Source organism: Calliphora vicina, chromosome 5 (assembly GCF_958450345.1).
Source record: "Calliphora vicina chromosome 5, idCalVici1.1, whole genome shotgun sequence".
In the NCBI taxonomy this organism is placed as follows: Eukaryota; Metazoa; Arthropoda; class Insecta; order Diptera; family Calliphoridae; genus Calliphora; species Calliphora vicina.
Genome location: NC_088784.1, coordinates 86,512,487 through 86,534,270, shown reverse-complemented (window position 1 = coordinate 86,534,270; position 21,784 = coordinate 86,512,487). Strand labels below are relative to the sequence as shown.

General features: G+C 30.8%; 1 protein-coding gene across 1 annotated transcript in view; it reads left to right on the top strand.

The window, feature by feature from the left end:
* The first annotated feature begins 1,709 nt into the window (after positions 1-1,709).
* The window catches only part of nemy (no extended memory), a 75,694-nt gene continuing 55,619 nt past the window's right edge, over positions 1,710-21,784 (top strand). Inside the window, exons 1-2 of the mRNA XM_065511694.1 lie at positions 1,710-1,990; positions 18,364-18,552. Coding sequence (XP_065367766.1) covers positions 18,437-18,552 — 116 coding nt within the window. The 5' untranslated portion in view covers positions 1,710-1,990; positions 18,364-18,436. The remainder of the gene's footprint in view (positions 1,991-18,363; positions 18,553-21,784) is intronic.

The window sequence follows — 21,784 nt, the reverse complement described above, 5'->3', positions numbered from 1 at the left end:
AACCGAATATAGCTTCCTTACTTGTTTTTCTATACCACAGTGCTGTGGGTATAAAAAAAATTTCAACATTGAAACTTAAGTATGTTTTTAACTATAAAAGAGAATTTAGTGAAATGGATAGCATTTCTTTACCTTCCCACTTATTTTTAACAAAGTTTCATTCTTTGGCATCTGTACATATTTGCTCAAATTACAGACTATACAAAAATGCCTTAAACAGAAGTGATAGACTTTGATACCCTGTATCTCACCTCATATTCTAACAGGGTGATGACAAATTGAATTTTTTAAAGCAAATGTCGCTTCTCCCGTACCCTTCTCTTGTACATCATTTTGCAATCGATTTAGTAGTTCAGAAGATACAGATTTATTGCCACTTTTTTCCGTTTTCTAATACTGGTTCATTTAGCAGAGATATTAGATTTTTCACACAAGAACCGAAAGGTCTGATATTTACATAAAGTTGTATTCGGCACAGCAGTAACTTGTTTCGATTCCGATTTAAGCGGCGCCGCTATTATTGATATTTTTTTTTTTTATATCAAAAAAATATACCTATACACATTTGATGACAAGTTCTACCTTCCCTCGTTTAGTTTATAACAAAACCACTTTCGAAGGTTTGTGTCTTCAATAATTCTTAACATAAAAGCTTTGCTCACTGTTATTCTCATTACATAAAAGAAAGATGTTGCTTTAACATTACCTAAAAACTTTTAATATTATAACATTTTCATATGCACACAACATAGTTTCAACGAACTATGTATTTGTTTGTAGTAAAAAATGTGAATTGTATGTTTGAATTTTACCCTCTTCGAAACTTATCGCCACCATTAATGCAATCACAGCCATTTAGAGAAGAATACTAAAGCTTCAATTACTTGGCGTACTTTATGCCAACAGTGTTTACGGGCTGGCTGGCGGACTGGTTGGTTGGTTGCTGCTTGACTGTATCTCTATAAGTTTTTGTGGTTTTCATACAAAACGAAACAGTATACAAACGTTGTGATTCCCATAAAGAACTCGAAATATTGAGGCGCGGAAAAAAATCAAAAGAAAATTCATTTATTGGAAATAAAAAGTAAATAAAACTATGTGAGAAAAAGTAATAAAATTTTATTAAATAAACGAAAGGAAGAAAAAATACAATAGTAAATAAATTGGCAAAATTCTGTAACCCTTGCGGAGAGAGTTTTTAAATAGTGGAAACAAAAAAAAAAGAAAAGATTTTGTATTTTCATTAAAGTTGAAAACTACATAATAGAAAAGTGTGGATTTTGCCGGTATAAATATATAGTTGAAGAATTTTCATATTGGGGTAGGTTAGTGCCAGTATTTTCCTCATTCATTCATTCATGCAGTGGTTGTATGTTGCAAGTTAGCAGCAGCATCTCTTGGCAGCAACATCAACATACAATATCATAATGAGTTTCTTATGCTGCATAAGAGTATAAGGGTGTCAACGTATAGATACTTGCAACATTTATAGAAAATATCTTTCATAGTTATACCACCACATACATACATATATTTGCATATGGCTAAAAACCCAGCAACTTCAAACGGAAATATAAGTTCTAAAGTTAAAAGTGTAATTAAAACAGTGTCAAAGTTGACAATTGCAACAGTAGGGATGAAAAAGTGAAAAAAAACTGAAAACCGGAAGAAGTGCAGTACATCTTTAACACAAATAATAAAAACAAAACACCCTTTACAGGTGTATAAAATTCCTTTAATTACAATAAAAGATAAGTTCACGCTATTTGTGAAATTCCTTTAATATAACTTGAAATGAATATTTGCATTTAAACTTAAAAAAGTTAATTTATACAACTGCCAAAACGTAACGAAACAAATATAATTAAACCGCACAAACAAATAAAAGTTGCCGCCCTTTTTTTCCTCTCCCACCCAACGTTTTTTCTATTAAACGTAATAAAACTAAGAAGCATCGTTAAATAACTCTAACATTATTCAAATATTAAGGGTGAGTTTTTCGTTTTTTTTTTCTTTATTTATTTAATGCGAGAATAATATAAATTATTTATAAATATTTAGAATTTCACCTTAAATCGTGTCAATATGAACTGTACTGTACATTAGACAGGTCCTTAAACAAAGTAACTTTGTGTTGAAGGGTTTTGATTTTGTTGTTTGAGTTTGAAAACTAATTGTTGAAATATTCCGAAATTAGAGTTTTCATAAACATGATCTTTTAGCAAATATATATATACATATATGGGCAAAAACTCTTTTATTTTAAAAATCTATGAAACCGATTTGTTCCTTATTTCTTAAGTGTTTATGATTTCAACAAAAAGGATTTTGTGTAACCGACACTAAAGAGTGAACCAAAAAAACTTTTACTTGTATTAAGTTAAATAAAAACAAGTAAGGAAGTATGGTCGATCAAGCCCGACCATATAATACCCTACACTAAGTAAATAAGCAAAAACATTTTTCTTTTAAAATATCAATAATTTATATCCGTGAGTGATTTTCGGAAGTGGGCCTTATATGGGAGCTTTGACCAATTATGCATCGATCACCATGAATTTAGGTCGTGTGATTTATTTTTTATATGGAAGTTATTTATGTTGAATTTTGTGTGTATACCAACATTTTTAAGAGATTTATGCACATTAAAGTGATTTTCGGAAGCGGGTGACTAATTATGGACCGATCGTAACAAAATTTGGTGACATGAATTTCGTATATATAAAACATATATACATATATATAAATTAAACATTTATGATCGATAAAGTCCAATTTCGGGAGGACATTTGAATGGGGGCTAGGTGAAATAATGGACCGATTTCAGCCATTCCTTAGACCGAAAAAATTATATGTACCAAATTTGATCGAAATATCTTCAAAATTTCGAACTGTACTTTGCTCACAAGGTTTACATGGACAACCAGCCAGCCAGACGGACATCGTTTAATCGACTCAGAAAGTGATTCTAAGTCGGTGGGTGTTAGACCAATATTTTTGGGCGTTACAAACAACTGCACAAACGCATTATATCATCCCCACTATGGTGGTGTAGGGTATAATAAACCGTTTAATATAAAAACTCTTTAAAAATACATACGTAAATTTATTCAAATATTGTACATACAAATTCATTAAACATTAAAATATTGGCATATTACTCGGTATTTATAAATTTATCCTCTTTTACCGGAAATCCTCCTACTAAAGATTTTTTAGCTGCTTCCGTTACCTTTTTGGACGAGGTGGCCCACTTACGCTTAAAATCGGACATGTCTTGGTATACCTCTCCTGTGTTCTTTAATTATTTTTTTAAAAGATCCAAATACCTTTCCACAGACCGAATTTCTGGATAGTTGGGTGGATTTGCCTCCTCTGGTACAAAATTTACATTATTGTTTGAAATTCAAACTTTGAATACACGCAAGGGCCTTTTATCCGTAGTGACATCATGCCAAATCAGGCCAGAAATATGAAGGCACTCTGTGCGGTATTGAGAAATGTAAAAACCTTTTTTGTTGACACCCCGTAATATACATTTCTGTGTTTATCGAGCCTGATGTCACAAAGGATTGGCTTCTTTTGCCACAACTGCAACTGACTTGCCACACAAGAAACTTCTTGGGGAAATTTTGTTTGTTTTTCTGGTCGAAATTGTTCTGAACTTCACCTCGTCCATTAGCCACATAAAAATCTTGACACGGAAGTTGTGAAAAGTCTGCCAGTACATAAGTTTCATTATCCATCACACAACTTCTTTACCGCATTACGATCTGGAACTTTCTGAACTTTATACGACTTCAAACCAGCATTAGCTTTGATTCTGCACACAAAATTATCAGAGCATTTAAATTTATGAGCTGCTTTTCTGACAGAATTGTACGGTGCTCTTGAAAGAGTTGTTAGACTTCTTTTGCAGTACCAATATCTGTTAGTCGTTTTTGCTTCCTCATCTAGATTTCCTTCAATGTTCAAGTCTTCCTTATACTGTTTGATGGCTTTGGAAACAGTGTGACGATGAACCTTCAGGATTCCTTTTCAATGTTCAAGTCTTCCTTACACTGTTTAATGGTTTTGGAAACAGTGTGACGATGAACCTTCAGATCTTTACCTATATAATTTATATGATAATTTTTGCCTAATGATTTAGACAAGATAATATCTGACATATTTTTAGAAGCTAACATAAAATAGTAATTTGTTGGGCCAAGAATAAGTTTTGGCTGGACTCACTCTACATGCAACAAAATTACAAAATTTCAGAATCCAAGGTCTATCTATATCTTTACTAGTTTTAGTTTCTTAAAGTTGAAAAATATAAAAAAATTATTGAAACGATGGGGTTTTTTCCTTGCCCCCTGTCTATACTTGACAAATATTTATCATAACAATAAATGACATTTGTTGTCAAGACAAAGTTGTCTTAGCAAAAGCACTAACAATTTTGTCATAACGAAGCAATAATACTAATAAATGGAGACTATACCTGATAATTTTTTATCTTGACAACCATTTTGACGTTTATCATGATAAAAATATATCAATTATAGACAGGGGGTTGTTTTAACTTTTTTTTACCACAAATTACAACTTATGGATTTAGAGTTGAATGAATCAACTCCTCAGCAGAAATGTAAAAGCAATATCGTTAAGACCTTGTAAGACTACTCCAAGATTTCAGTAATGTGGCAATAGAAACAAGAACAAAAGAAATTGTCCAAATGGTTGTGATTTGGAAAGAGGGACAAATATATATGACACTGGTTGCCTATTGAAAATTTTATGTTTTTTCTCGCCATTTGAAAAATGGTTGTATAACGTCAAAATAACCATATGGTTCGATATAACTTATTTGACAACTTTCATTTGTTGCATATAAAAGTTCTTGAAGAAAATTAACGGTTTCTGAAACCAATTTGAAAATGTTAAATTGAAAAAAATTTTGTCTTTTTAAATAATTAAAGCCTTATTTATAATCAATTTTTATAAAACAAATTTTGTATGGAAATTAAAAATTGATTATGAATAAGTGGGTTAATAAATAAACATATTTTTAGAAATTTGAAAGTGTTTGAAAATCTTACTCCCATATGCATAAACAATTTTTAAATTTATCAAAGGTTTATAAAACAAAATTTCCATTTAAAATTGTTATTATAAACGTTTGACAAATTTAAAAACTGTTTATGCATATGAGGGTTAATGTTTTACTTTTATTTAAAACATTTAAAAGGATTTTTCTGATCGCAACATTTTGGACAGCATGGTCTGATTGACTTTAAATAAATATTACATCAATAATATCTGAATTTGAAAATTTCCCATACAAAGAGGGGCAGGTTTACTGTATTTATCCGCTACATGAAAGAGTGTGTTTTTGGCTTAATGAATTAAACGAATGTCCAGCAAATTTCCTGGGAATGTGACATCTGTCAATGTAGTGGTAGTTTTCTGTTATTATACGATTACACATACACATTTAAAGAAAAGGTTTGATTAAAAAACGAATTGAATGTACAGTACATTCAGACTATTGTTTGTTGTGACAATCGTTTGGTAATAACAACCCATTACCACATGACAGTTTTGTTGTGTCAAACGAATGTGTTGTTGATCCAATGATTCTCTCTTAAAGCCCACATTTTACACAATGAGTGTTTGAAAATTTAGATTTTCAGTAACACAAGTGTTTTTTCATGAGCAATTTAAGAACGATTGTTAAATTTTCAGATCGAAAACTGTATTTGGCAGCACTTTTACAAGTGCACTATAGTTCAAAGTATCACTTTTTCCGTGCGAAATTCAAATTTCGAAGTTGTTATTATTCATTATTTTTTGTTGTCAACCTGTTAAAAAAAACTCCAATGCAATCAAATTCGCAATTGGTTTTTGTAAAATACAAAATACTGCTTGACAGCACGCCTTCAAAGTCAAAGTTTCGATACATTTTTAAAAATTTGTGAATAGTATCAATATTATATTGTAAATTTTAACCGTTAATTGTGGAAAGTGTGTGAATAATTTAAATAATGTTTAAAATGGAAAACAACGAGACGTGTAAGTACTTAATTCTTCTTTCCTAAATATTTGGAAACTATTTCCCTTTATATTAAAAATTACAATTTTTAAACATAACCTTAAAGTAATTTCTTTTGATTTCAAAACTTTAACTTTATAGAAGCTTTTAAAAATATGTTAACGTTTGTTAAACTTGAAATATAATGAAGTAAATATATTGAAATGTCGTGAATTCATTTCACTTTATTTCATACTGCGCATTTTTGCGCTTTCGGAGTAATTAAATTTTTTCTAGGTTACTGTGCTATAAAAAAATTAACTTTTTGGCTAAAAGAACGCCCAAAAGACGCAAAATATTATGCTATTATTAAATATATTGTGAAGAAAATTAGTGCTCCTGTTATTCCTAAGGGCTGTAAGAAATTATTGGATGAAAAATCCGCCATTTTGTCTACAATTACTTAAAAGAAAAATGTCAAAAATGCAGAAGAAAGGAAGATAATTTTCGAAATGAAAACAATATATGGCTTAATAGTGATATATGCTTTCAGATTTGTATCTTTGGTTACCAATGACATCCACAGTACACAAGGTATTAATACATTCGAAGCAGACGATAGAAAACACAGACGAAGAAATAGGATCGTTTTAAAAATTAAACATACCCGAGGTGTCCTACAATGGGGACCTCTGGCCGCACCCCTGGTGGGCCCATGCGGTCAAAATTTAAACTTTTCAACACTTCTTCTTTGCGCATATAAAATTTTCTTCAAATATAACTAAGGACTAAGGATTTAGAAATTACAGATTTATTTCCGTCTTTTTTTTCTATACCACTGTGCGAAGTTTTATCTGATACTTCAATCAATATTTTGAATCAAATGTGTTTACAAAATGAATTCACTGATTCAACTAATTTGACTGAAAACTAATATGAAATAATTTTTTTCTAATCAAAAGCAATGTATTTACTTTATTTTTCTCCTGATGGGTTAATGGTCGACAAAGGGTTAATTTTTTCTTAAATTTGTTGAAAATATAAGTATTTCAAACTATGGTCCAATTTTGGTATCAAGCAGTAGAATACTTTAATAGTTATTAATTTCGCACGGAAAAATTGATACTTTGAACTATAGTGAAGTGCCAAGAAGGAATTAAGACAAGTTCGGATACTCTGTTCTGAAGTAAAGCGTATCCCAGAGAGAGCGTTCTACATCGATCGAAACGAATGGTAGTCGGACGGGGCACGGTCTTGACTATAAAGCGGGTGAGGCAAATCATCTCAACCACGTTATTCTAAATAATTTTTAACAGGTTTTGCAACATGTGGACGAGTGTTGTCATGATGGAATATTTCAGTTCATGTTAGGCCGCATATTCTGAGCGTTTTTCGGCCAATGCTCGCTTCAAACGAATCAGTTGTGTTCAGTATAGGTTCCTCGTAAAGGTCTGGCCAGATTTCAGCCGCTCATAATAGATAGGACCATTTTGCTCCCACCAAATACAGAGTATTACCATAGCGCTATGGATATTTGGATTCGCCTGATTGGCCGAACTTCACATACGATCTCTTTCGCTTCGGGTTATGGTAATGTATCTATTTTTCATCGTAATGGTATAACCTCAAACATTTCTTCATTTTTAGTATTTAACTATTTGTAGGGCTAGCAAAAGTCGTTACGCATGTCTATTTTCTTTATTTCCCTCACATTTTTAACACACTTATTTTATTAATTCTGTTTGTTCGGTTTTCTGCTCTTCAATTAAAACGAAATATTCCGCCAATTGCCTGTGTAAGTTTGCATTTGTGTGAATTTCTAGGTAATAAATGAATTTTGATTCGGTCTTCTTTTCTTCTGCTATTTTTTTTTTTACTTCAATTTCCAATTCATTTTTCCCGCTGACAGGGACACTTTGCTTTGTGCAGTGTTTTTTTTAAATACAATTTTTTATTTGTTGTTGTTGCTTTTTTATTACAATTTGATAGTTGTTGTTGTTGCAAAAAAATTGCTGCATGTTAAAAACTCAGCACACGATAAAAACCCACAATTTTTTTTATTTTTTTTTGTGAAACGTACAATAAATACATGGGTGAGGTCAATAAACGAAATATATTTACCACAACAACAAGTAAACAAAATAGAAATATGGCAAGTGTTGAGAATTATTCGAATATTTGTGGGTGTTTGTAAAAAAGGAAATACGTGAATATCGAGCTATAACAGCGAAAATATCTTAACCAACGCACAGTGGTAAAAAAATAGAGGGAAATAAATATGTAAATACGAAACGGTAAGTCCAATTTGAATGAAATTTCACATGCACAAAGAGGAAGTATTGTCGAGTTTAAGTTTTGAACTTGGACCTCATAGGCCCACCAGGAGCGTGACCAAGGGTCCTCAAAGTAGGACAACTCGGGTATGTTACATCCTTAAATTTTACAAAAACTTACACATATAGAATCTACTCATGGAGCACTACAAAAAACCTCGTTATAGCTATCAATTATCTCTTATAGCTTAGGAGCTATTCGCATTTGAAAATTAAATTTTCAAAATTTTTACACGCCCTACTCCAGTTTTTTGATAACAGCGGATCCAAATAGTTTCCCGATTTTCTCCAATTTTCCTTTATTGAAGTAACAACACATGTATGTGTCAAATAGAAAAAGAATTGTTTAAAACTAATGACTAAGTCCAAAGTTATGAGCATTCGAAGTTATAAGCAATTCGAAAAAATTAAAAATGCGATTTTTCGCTAATTGTTTGGGAAAAAGGTACTTTTTTCTTTTTAAGTTATCGCCAAAAATTTCTAAGAGGATGTATAAGAAATTTATACTTTTTGGAAAGCTAACTTTGCATAAAATATTTTAAATGAAAAAAAATTGAAAATTGTTGATACCGAGGAACCAGGTTCATTCAAAAATAGTATATTTTTTATGTAAAATTCAATTTTAGGGCAAAAATTCTCAAATCGCATATTCGTTATCAAAATATAGTAACCGATTTTAGATCGCCCAATATGTTCTAAATTATTTTTTAAAGGGTTCCGATAAACCCGATTCTGGTATGGATGTTATTGCCAAAAAACTAAAAATTTCCATTTTTGGGATTTTTCAACACTTTTTTGGGAATTGCGGGATTGCTGATAATAAATTTAAAAATTTGTTTTTACTTTTCCATTTTGAATACAAAATTCTACATAACTATGTAATTTTCATAAATAAAAATTTTATTTCAATTTGAAAAATTTGTATCTATGCAAAAACTCAATAAAAAGCATTTTTTGTCATATTTTTCAAAAAAGCATTCCATGAATTTTTTAATTGTCAAAAGTTATATGCATTTTTGAAAAGTAGACATAATTCTGTATCCATTGATATATAACATGTCTGCCTTATATTTTTTACGTGGCATATTAATTAGGGAAAACTTAACAACTCGCAGAGAATTTTGATATTTTGTTGCAAGAATCTAAGAAATCTATGGATATAATCGAATCATTCGGTTGGCAACAAATCAAAACGTATCTGAGCAATAACAATACTGTAACTTTAAGAAGATTACTTATAAAGAAATTTGCCGGGAATTAAAAAAAATAGGAGTAGGAACCCTGTAGCTGTAAATGATTTTTCAATAAAATAAATTTTTAATTTCTTATGTACATTAGGGTGGCCCTTAATAAACGAAAGTTGGATTTTAGCCATTCTCACCCTCCAGTTTGGTGAACATTAGCAAAAAAATCATCCTGAAAAAATTTTAGGTAAATCGGTTGGGGTTAAGACGTGCCGCAAGCCCTCTGAAGTTTTGAGATGCATTTACAAGGGGAAAAAATGCATTTTTTTCAGTTTTTGTAAAAATTTTGCCATTAAAAAATTACTTTTGTAATTTAATTTAAAAGAATCGAAATGTGTACGTAATTGTCGTTCTAATGAGACATAAAAAACAGAAATCGGTCAAAAAATGTTAAAGTTATTAAAAATTCGCCAGGCCATTAACGTGTCTCAGGCCACTAGAACATGAAATGTAGGAACAAAATTAACATATTTTGAGAAATATTAAAATAAAAGCTCATTTTTACTTAAAATATGTCCATATTTACTTGTATATGAGTTTTTGTCTTCGTAGGATACCGTTAACCTATTCTTAGGTATGAACAAAAAAATTTAATTTTTTTAACGGCAGTTTCAAAACTCCATTTTCAAATTTTTAAAAATTTTGTTAAACAAATTTCAGAATTTTTTGATCATCTCATTGGGATTTATTAAGAGTATAATAGGGAATAAAAATGTGAAAAAATTATGAAAATATCTCTTATAGTTTTTCCGTACCTGCGATTTAAATTTTGAAATTTTCGAGAAAAACCAATTATTTGGCAATTTTTAGGCCAATGAGCTCTATTTCCTTACTCTTATGAATTTTAAGTAAAACCTATTCAGAATATTATAGTCCAGATAATTCAAAATATACTCTGAAACTTCTACTAAAATCGGAAGACGTTAACCCTTAAATCGTGAAGGTCAAAGGTAAAATTTTTCAATATTTGGAATTTCTCTTGGAAAGATTTCGAAATGATCGAAATGGTGTATATTTTTGGGCCGATTTTGATGAAATTTAACAAAAATATAACATAAACTCTAGGGTTTATAATAACAGCACAAGAATGGAAATTAACGCTTAATGGCACTTGGGGTTAAAATGACACCAAACTTTTAAAATCATAATTTTTTATGGTTTTAGAAGTTTGGGGTCATTTTAACACCAAGTGCTATATAGGGTTAATTTTAATTTTTCTGCTGCTTTTGTAAATACTAGGCTTTGTGTTATATTTTTGTTAAATTTCATCAAAATCGGCCCAAAAATATACAACATTTCGAACATTTCAAAATCTTTCCAAGAGAAATTCCAAATATTGAAAAATTTGACCTTTGACCTTCACGATTTAAGGGTTAACGTTGTTTGATTTTAGTAAAAGTTTCAGAGTATATTTAGAATTATCTGGACTATAATATTCTAATTAAGTTTTGCTTAAAATTCATAAGAGTAAGAAAATAGAGCTCATTGGCCTAAAAATTGCCAAATAATTGGTTTTTCTCGAAAATTTCAAAATTTAAATCGCAGGTACGGAAAAACTATAAGAGATATTTTCATAATTTTTTCACGATTTAATTCCCTATTATACTCTTAATAAATCCCAATGAGATGATCAAAAAATTCTGAAATTTGTTTAACAAAATTTTTAAAAATTTGAAAATGGAGTTTTGAAACTGCCGTTAAAAAAATTAATTTTTTTTGTTCATACCTAAGAATAGGTTAACGGTATCCTACGAAGACAAAAACTCATATACAAGTAAATATGGACATATTTTAAGTAAAAATGAGCTTTTATTTTAATATTTCTCAAAATATGTTAATTTTGTTCCAACATTTCTTGTTCTAGTGGCCTGAGACACGTTAATGGCCTGGCGAATTTTTAATAACTTTAAAATTTTTTAACCGATTTCTGTTTTTTATGTCTCATTAGAACGACAATTACGTACACATTTCGATTCTTTTAAATTGAATTACAAAAGTAATTTTTTAATGGCAAAATTTTTACAAAAACTGAAAAAAATGATTTTTTTCCCCTTGTAAATGCATCTCAAAACTTCAGAGGGCTTGCGGCACGTCTTAACCCCAACCGATTTACCTAAAATTTGTTCAGGATGATTTTTTTACTAATGTTCACCAAACTGGGGGGGTGAGAATGGCCAAAATCCAACTTTCGTTTATTAAGGGCCACCCTAATGTACATACATATGAGGAGCCGCAGAACAAAAGGTACATACCTACTTTTTTGAATTTTTTTACAAATTGATTTTTTTGGTATTTTTATAACATTTGGGTTGAAATCTTCTAGAAAAAAATTAATTTCCCAAAATTTTTAAATTTTCAAAAAAGTACCTTTTGTTCTACGGCTCCTCATATACATATATGTCGTATTAGTTTATATTTCAGTGAAGCTACTCCTTTTTTTCATTTATCGTTTTATGAGTTTTCTTTGGTCATAAAAACACAAAATTCTAGGAAGACTCTCGAACAATGTAAAGAACCTGCATATAATTGTAATAAACAGCAAAGCAAACACGCCCCTTTTCTTGCTATAATTAAAGTTGGACAAAAAGTACTTGTATCCACTACATATTGGTATAAGACCCCACCAAGACTTCTTCAGCAACTGCTTGTCAGTGATTCTTCTATTGTTGTTGTTGTTGTTATTGTATAATTAAACTTTATTATTCCTAACTTGAATACAAATGAAACTGAAAACGAAATTGAAGAAAAAATATTGACAATTGACACGCAAAAATAATACTACTGAACATTTATAAATGAAATTGTTACTAAAAGTAAAGTGAATTGAACTAAAACAATTAATGCACGTTTGAGTTTTTTTTTTTTGTTTTTGTTTTTGTATTTTTGGCAATGAAGACCAGTGGAGCAGTTCGATTGCGAGGCAACAACCAACCAATATTTTCGTCATGAAACTTAATGAAATATACACAGGAAAATAGTTGTTGTTGGAAAATGCAACAAGCCAAAACGGAAAATATTTATTTAATTTAGGTGATTTGTTTGTTGGTTTGATTTTGTTTGCTTAATCGTACAAAAAACTACGCATATTTTCCCCCTTAACTGCCACCACATACTTTATCACTACTAGGTAACTGTAAATGTAAAAATCAAGCCAAAAATAAATGTACCTACAAATACTATAATTTCCTTATACGAAATAAATAAGTAAATAATAGAGACTAGATATTATGACCACATTAGTGAAGTGAACTAAATGACTAAAAGACAATTTGGCTTTTGGTTTGACAAATAAAATAAACTTTTACTTTAACAGTAGAACGATTTGATTGATGTTACCTCAAATGTATTCAAATCTACATACAAATTGATGTGAGTCGTTTTGTTTGTCTTTATACATATATGTATTTTAATAATTGTAATTAAAAATTCCAAACACCAAAGACAACATCACACTTGGGGGATATGTATAGTAGTGTTGGGTATTATTGTTGACATTTAAGCGATTATTTAATGTATTGAATAACAACCACCAAAATAGGTTACCTAAACAATTTTAACTAGATAAGAATAAAAAAATCGATGTCTTCCGATCGGTATGAAATTGGATAGTAATTTTTGAACCAAATCGATCTACACCATTTCCAATTGAATTTCAGAATTTTGTAATTGAATTTCAGAATATTCCAATTATATGAAAATTTCTGAAATGCAAATAGAAATTTCTGAAAAACAATTTGAATATTCTGAAATACAATTAAAAACTTTTTAAGTATAAATCAAAAATTCTGAAATACAAATGGAAAATTCTGAAATACAATTGGAAAATTCTGAAAAACAATTGGAAATTTCTGAAATACAATTAGAAATTTCTGAAAAATAAATGGAAAATTCTGAAATATAATTGGAATATTCTGAAATTCAATTAGAAAATTCTGAAATATAAATGGAAAATTCTGAAATTGAATTGGAATTTTCTGAAATACAATTAGAAATTTCTGAAATGCAATTGGAAATGGTGTAGAACTATCTGAGTTAGTGGCGGTCAAAATTTGACATTTTGGCCTAATAGGTGTTTTTTCTCATCCTTATTCTCAACTTATTAAATATTGTTTTTAGTAAAATGTTTCCCAAATAGTTTAGATAACAATTTCTTTAATCTTTCGAAAACTTTTTTCCCTCAAAACAAAGCTTAGATAGTTTCATTGAAGACCTATTTGTTCACTTAGCGGAATGCGAGTTGGATACCTACCAAAATAAATATTTGTAACTTGAAACATAAAATTTTTAACTTTTTTTTCAAAATAGACCCTTTTTTATTTTTTTCTCATAAGAAAGCTTAGATAGTTTCCTTAAAGACCTTTTGGCTGCTTAGTGGCATATCTATCAAAATAAATATTTTGTGTCCACAAGACATACAATTTTTGACTTTTTTGGAAAATCTAATTTTTTTTCAAAATGGGTCCTTTTTTTAAATTTATTTTTCATCTACAGGACTAACCTTGGTGTAAATTTCATCCCGATCGGAAGACATCGATTTCAAAAGTTGATTCACTTGATATGAAATCCCACATATATGTATATAAAACACAAAAAATGTTTCTACCTATCGCCATTATAGACTCTGAAACCATCAATCCGATGAGCGGAACAAAGCGGTTTCGTTAGAAAGGCAATTTTGTAAAGATGGTTTTAGACACCTGAAACTCTGCATTAGGACCATTCGTGAAGTCGATTTTCGAATTTTCCCAATTTTGAACATTTGCATGTCTTGAAATATTGTATGTAGGTACATCTCCCGATGTATAGATCCATTAAGAATGGATATTTGAAAATTCGAATTTGAAGGGTGTAAAATGGGTTAAAACTGATAAAATCTGTATCTCTACATCACCAAAACTAATAAAGCTAGTACCAAACATACAACTTAATCTGAGGAAAAAAGACAGTAATTTTCCTGTTCATAACAATTTATTTTTACCAATCATTTAGGGTGACAACTAGTCACATAACTAGCTATGTTAGAGACAAAAATAATACCCAATTAATGTTTAAAGTGACTACACTATTGACTATTTAGAGACACTTAGTGACAATTGTCTTTACGCTAGATTACCTGGTATGTATGAATTAACCAATTGACTTCTCGCTACATTACAAATAATTACACTGTCTAACTTTATGATTGGAACAGAATGGTGACACTATAATTCTGAAAGGGCATGTTGAGTAGATAATTTTTGTAGAATAAACTTATAGTCCAGCTGGTCTGAGTTTTTTTTTTTACAGTGACTCAAAGTTTTTATTTTTTGATCGAAGGGAGCATTATACTAAATGAAAAAATAGGTGTAAGTTAATGTCTGAGAGCATTCTTATTGGATAATTTTTGTGAGAGATCTTAACCCTCTAGCTACTCTCTTTTGGGGGCCGTATTTTTGACCCAGCTGATAGACATATAACTTTAGTAAACTGCTGAACTTTATTATTTTTTTTGCTTGGACCAGCTCTCATAGGAAGAACTCTACTCATGCATTGTGTTGGAACTAGGAAAATAGGTTGTGGGTAGGAGATTAGAGAGAGTAACTCCAAAATAGACTTCGAAGCACCGGTTCACACTTGAGAGTTGTGTTTCATTTAGCGTCTGTTATAAATGGTATAAATAGTAAGGAGATCAGATTGAGTGAAGTATTTCCTACACCGTTTTAGAAAACCCAGGCACTTGAACGCTTTTCTTTCGACACTTGAAAAATGTGTTTTGTCCAGCGAACATCTCTTTGAATACTCATGCCTAGAACATCTTTACATTCATTCTTGATTGCATTAAAATCGACTGTATTCACACAACCCCATTCGCAAGATCTTGGTTAACCGTAACATTCAGATTTTTCCTCATTGACCTAATCTCCGACAAACTTGGTCTATAATTGAATGAATATGACTGGCAAATGTTGTTGCCATCAGCTAAAGAATAGGTGGGGTTGGAACTTAAGATAAGATATAGAGTTGGAGAAAGAATGGAACCTTGCGGTGCCCCTGGATTGATGACAATTTTAAAATGAAGGCAAAAGTCCATGACGACTACTTACTCGAATAACTTTATCGGTTTTTAGTTTAACTAATTATTAAAAAGTTCCCGGGAATTCCCGGAAATGAAAATAAATGTTTATTACATCCCGGGAATAGAAAAGTCCGAGAAATTATGAACCCTAGTAAAACAGTTAAAATATTTAATTTGCTGAGAATTTAATTCGCGAGAAACTATAAGTAGTTCCGAACTCTAATCCCTGCATATTATTGGTGTAGCATAGAGTTTTATTTTGCACCACACTTTATAAAAACCCTTTATGTAGAATTAATTTATTAACAAATTAATATAATCTCTTCCTTTGAATTTATACTTTAGGTATTGTATAAAGATTTATATAAAACTACTTAACTAAATTAAAATACAACTTAATTATAATTGAAATCAAAAATTGTAAATCTCTATTCAAATGAAATCTATGTGTTGAAATGCGAGTTTGTATTTATGATTTAAATAATCCTAATGACATAGTTCTCTTATCAAAAAGCTAATAAACTTCAAATAATCTTTAATGAAGAAGATGTTGAATATGATGAATGAAGGAAGATGCAGATATGAGTTACGACTGCAATTATGTTAGAATGTAATTTGAATTTATGCTAATTTCATTATGAGTTCAAATGTATTGGCAATCACATAGAAAATCATGTTGGAAAGTCTATTTATGTGCAAAAACTCATGTTCAAAAAGTTTTGAAACATTGTACGAGTATGTAAACGGGTAAATGTAAAAAACAAATAAATAGAACATGTTTGCAAACAAATGTTCAGTATATTTACATTGAGATTACTAGTTTGGAAATACATACGTTATTTACGTCTGTAATGTCATCTTTAAAATAAACGGAAAATGGGGAAGTGAGTTATTTTATTAGGCTGGCCCTTATAATCATTCATTTATTCATGCCAGAGTATACTGATGTCAAAACGTGAGCACAGTATGACAGTTCGTCTGACAGTTAAGCTATTCGTAGTCGCTTTTTACTCTACTCAATTGGATCCCAGTAGATCTAATGGCCAGGCAACTAGCACTGCCTTTAGGCTCAATGCCTGAAATGCATGGAATTTCAGACCCTATGGACATGCCTCCATAATAGGAAGATCACAAAATCTTGCTGATCATGTTGACTATTGCACCCCCAAACCCTTCTTCCTGAGGAATTTTGGTTTCTCAATCTCATCCAGTATGGAGCCCGCTGATGGTCTCTCCGTCGATGGAACGAGGCTATCAATCTATACGGATGGGTCCAAAAAGGGGGAAAGGGTGGGCGGTGGTATATACATTCTTGAATTCGGAATAAGAATATCCTTTAGGCTCCCAAATTGATGCAGCATCCTTCAGGCCGAGATATCGGCCATAAGAAGAGCGACAAACTGGCTCAGATATTACAGTGTATCTGGTAGAGATATCCGAATATATATACTGACAGTAAATCCGCAATTAAATCCTTGATAGGTGTTTATATAACATCGAACATGGTCCAGGAATGCCGGACATCCTTAAATGGATGAAAATAAAATCACATGGGTACGTGATACAGGGATAATGAGGGCAATTGTATTACAGATTACCTGGCGTGAAGAGGAGCCTTGAAGTCGGACGACGATATAGACTTCCTTTGTGTAATCCCGCTGTCAACCTGCAAGGAACTGATACATGACGTATATTACGAACTTGCCCAAGCAAGGTGGGGAAATGAATAGACCTGTGCCACCACGAGGATGATATGGCATGCGTTGGACTGTAAATGCACCTCGTATCTACTTCGGTTACAACGAATACGACTAAGCAACATGGTGGCAATGATCACCGGGCATTGCACCTTTGGTACCCATGCTGCAAGACTTGGGTTACCTTATCACGACTACTGTATAAGTTGTCAGAATGAGGAAGAGACCATCCTACATTTCTTCTGTAACTGCCCGGCACTGAGTGATCTACGTACCAGGCACTTAGTTGAACGATGCCGTAGTACCCTCTCCGGATTATCTGTGAAGGATCTAAGATGTATAGACGCCTTTATTAAGGAAAGCGGATGGTTGATAAGACCAGACATGCAAATTATGCCTCTTAAGGACCCAGCAACCCATGATGGTTTGAGTTATTCGAATTCTTGGAATTCTCGACCTCCTCCTTCTTTTCTCTTTTTATATTCTCGAAATTTCACTATAACTTAATCTATAGATTTCCCTTTTCTTTAATTTCTATTTCCCTTTTCCTTCTTTCTGTCTTAATTTTTCTGCTTCAGGTATCACAAAGGGAACGATTATTGGACCCAAGTGAGCTGTACGAGACGAAAGTTTTTGGACGGCTACCTGAATACCATACCATACCCTTTCGTATTATATGGGGCTTAAAAAGGCACCCTATATAAAATTTGTGTGTAATACATGGGCTTTATTTTTATGAATTAAATTACAGCAAATACTTCAAATACATAAACATATTTATGCTTGATTATTTCTAAAATTTTTTGCCCTTCACTCCTATTTTTTTTTGCAGTTTGAAAATAAAATTAAAAAAGAATCATTTAAAAAATAAAACTGCTTTCAAAGCTAAAATGTTATTCACACACAAAAAACACATGAATGACTAAAAAATCATTCATTTCTATGCCAGAAATAGTTCAACAATCTTTGTTTATAATTTTTGTTCACAACTTCCCTTTCTTTTTCTATTTTTTTCCAGCTATTATCCAACTATTACTCACTTTAGAGTTAAAGTTTAAAATAAATTTGTAATCAAAATTTATTGCTTTAAAATGGAAACAAATTCAGTCAGTCCTTTGCCCGATGCACCCCTGGCCATGATGGAAAACGAGAAGACACCACCGGGTACACCCTCTGGCAATGATATGCCACCACCGCCCGATGAAAAGTAAGTACAGACGATGATGTATTTAACTACTATAATGTCTACAAAATCCAAAGTAAATGGATGATGGATTCATTTTTAGATTTAAACATTTATTCAATTTCCTTTTTGATTTGATTCCCTGTAGTCGTTTAACCTAAATGTGTTTTGAGTTACTTTCTGTTCATCAAATCATCAACATTTCTCTCATTTTAATATTAAAAAAATAAATAAATGCGAAAAAATAAACTACTAGTACATTATATGGAAAATGTACTTAGTGGTGTATTTTTTTTGTGAGTCTGCGGTTTTAAAGATACGAATTTATGATTTATTTGCATTGGGTTTTGTTTTATTAAAATGTTGATGTTGATAAAAATTTGCACCTAAATTGCAGCTAAAAATCTTATCAAAGCTTGTTTGTGTTGCTATTTTTTATTTTATTTTTATTTTTTTTGCTTTTTCCACTTAGTGGAGACGATACACAAGTTCATTTAAACATTAATTTATAAGATGATTTAAGAAATAAAACAGAAACTGTTTAAATTGCTTAAACAAATTTAAAAATAAATAAAAAAAGTAACTAACAAGTATCTAAAAAATTTTAATATAAGGGTGGCTCTAAATTATCATAGAATAGGATTTATATAGCTCCAATTTCGTATTAATTAATTATTTAAGAACTTTGAATAATCATTAATATTCAATTAATCATAAAAGTGAATAATCTAATTAATCAGAAATTTCATTAATTAATCACAATTCCCTTAAGTACCTTCTATAGAAAATATTGTGTATAACACAATTTCGCAAAAAAATCGCCCAAGTGACAAGATAAATCGTATTCTAGGGATCAAAATAAGAAACTATACCTCTAAAATGAATTCCGATGTTCCTTATTTTGATCAAAAGGTCAAATTTTCAAAATTTTTACCCACCCTACTCCAGTTCTTTTATAACAACGGATCCAAATATTTCCCGATTTTCTCCATTTTTGCTTTATTGGTCTAACATGTAGAAAAATAGAAAAAGAATTGTTTAAAAATAATTACTAAGTTCAAAGTTATATACAGTGTAAGACAAAAATGTGTAAATGATGGTCATATATTTACACTTTGTGACACCATTTTTAAAGTGCAATGTTTATAAAGAAACGTTTTGTGTTTTTTTAAACAATATTTATTAAGGATATTTTAGGACTAAATAAATAAAATATTTCCTTAATTATACTCCAGTAATCTAAAAAAAATAACTGCAACCCATTTACACACTTTTGGCGCAGATTACTAAAGTAACTTTTTTAGTACTTCGAATAACCTGCATTCGCGTCAATGGCAGCCTGAATTCTGGAGGGCATACTCTCCACCAGTTTGCGACACTCTTCTTGCATTATAGATCCCTAGATATCATGGGAGCGCTCCTATAGCTGAGTTGTGTTTCTAAATGCATTTTGATAATTATAAACGCGACGTTTTAGAATTCGCACCAAATTCTCAATCGGATTTAAATTCTGAGATTGTGGGAATCAATCTAGCAATGTAATTTTGCCGGTTTTTAAAAAATTAAGCGTCTTTTTAGACTTATGTTTGTTGTCGTTATCTTGTAGTATCACAGTGTTTTCAATTTGTCCACGCCAATCATTCAGACTATCCACATCTGTTGTCTTGATAATGTCTATATACATTTCTGCATTCATATTACTACCTTTCGCAGAAAAAAAACCACAAAATGGCAATATTCCACCACCATATTTCATAGTCGTCATAAAATCACGGTCTTTTAATGGCGCATTTCGTTTTTGGTAGTCATATTTTGGTCCATCAGTTCTAAAATGGTTAATTTTCGATTCATCTGTACAGATAACTTTTTCCCAATCATCAAAGGTCCATTTCTTAAAAAAATTTACAAATGTTAGTCGAAGAGACTTGGGTCTTTCAGTTAAACGAGGTTTTTCAACAATCTTTATTGCATAAAAACCACATCTTTTGATTTCTCTAAGAGATGCACGTTTTGAAATCTTAAGGTAGGATCACACGATTGCCGCAATGAACCAATTTAATACAAATTTTATTGTGCTGAATTGGGGTCCAATAAAGAAATTGTCCCAATCAAATTCTCTGCAGTCACATGATTGCTTCATTTTATATAAATTTGATTGTCGTAAATTGGCGCAAAGCGATTTAGTGGCAATAATTGTCGCAGAGAAACAGCTGTTGTGCTAGATGTTAAATTTTGTTTTGTTTACATAAATGTAAAACCAATCTATTTTTGAAAAAAATATTTGTTAAATAAAAAAAGAAAATTGCGTCGGCCTTAATTATCATATAAAAAAATTAATAAAGAAATGTTAAAAGATGCATGTGGGTCAGAGAGTGGCTCACAAAAACAATATTTCATTTACAAAAATTAATATTGGCGCTAATTGTCTTCTTTGATTGCCGCACTAGAACACAATAAATATTGGTGTATTTTTAACTTTTTTATTGGTGCATGTTGCCTATCAAGCATTCACATGATTGCCGTACCAGGGTTGCATTAGATTGGGCCAAATAAGCACAATATTGTTGTGGTTTGACATATGAGCCAATAAGTTGTGAAATCACACGATTGACGTATAAAATAGACCAATAATTGGTGCATTGCGGCAATCGTGTGATCCTACCTTTAATTTGGTAGCATGAAGATAGTTTTGGTTGTACCTCACGGGGACTATTTTCTTCTCCTGATGCAACTAGACGTTATACAGTGAGACCATCTTTTAACAATATAATTGAATTCCGTCCACAAATTGGTGCTGGAAAAGCCAAACCACATATATTCGCTATGTTCTCAACAGATTAAAAGAAATATTGAATTTGGTGGATATTTTTCGATGGGAGATACCATTTTTCAGCTGCTCGGTAACAGAATTTGCAACTTCGGTGATAATCTTCTTCATATTCAATATTCCTTAAAGAATTGTAAATTGTTAACTAGTAACATGTTTTAACTAACTGTCATTAATGAAATTGATTAAAATTGTTCTTTTTCTAAATAATAATAACAAGTTTATTTAACTTTAAAGAAAATGCGACAAAATTGTGTAATTCAGTTTTTAACTTTTTGATATCCTGGTATTTAAATGCCATTACTTGAAATTAATTTTTTTGTATTGCTATACTTCACTAATCATGATCTTCATATTGTGTAAAAAATATTGTCAGATTGGTAAATGTTGAGCATAAAAATTCAAATTATAGATATTTCCAAATTTATT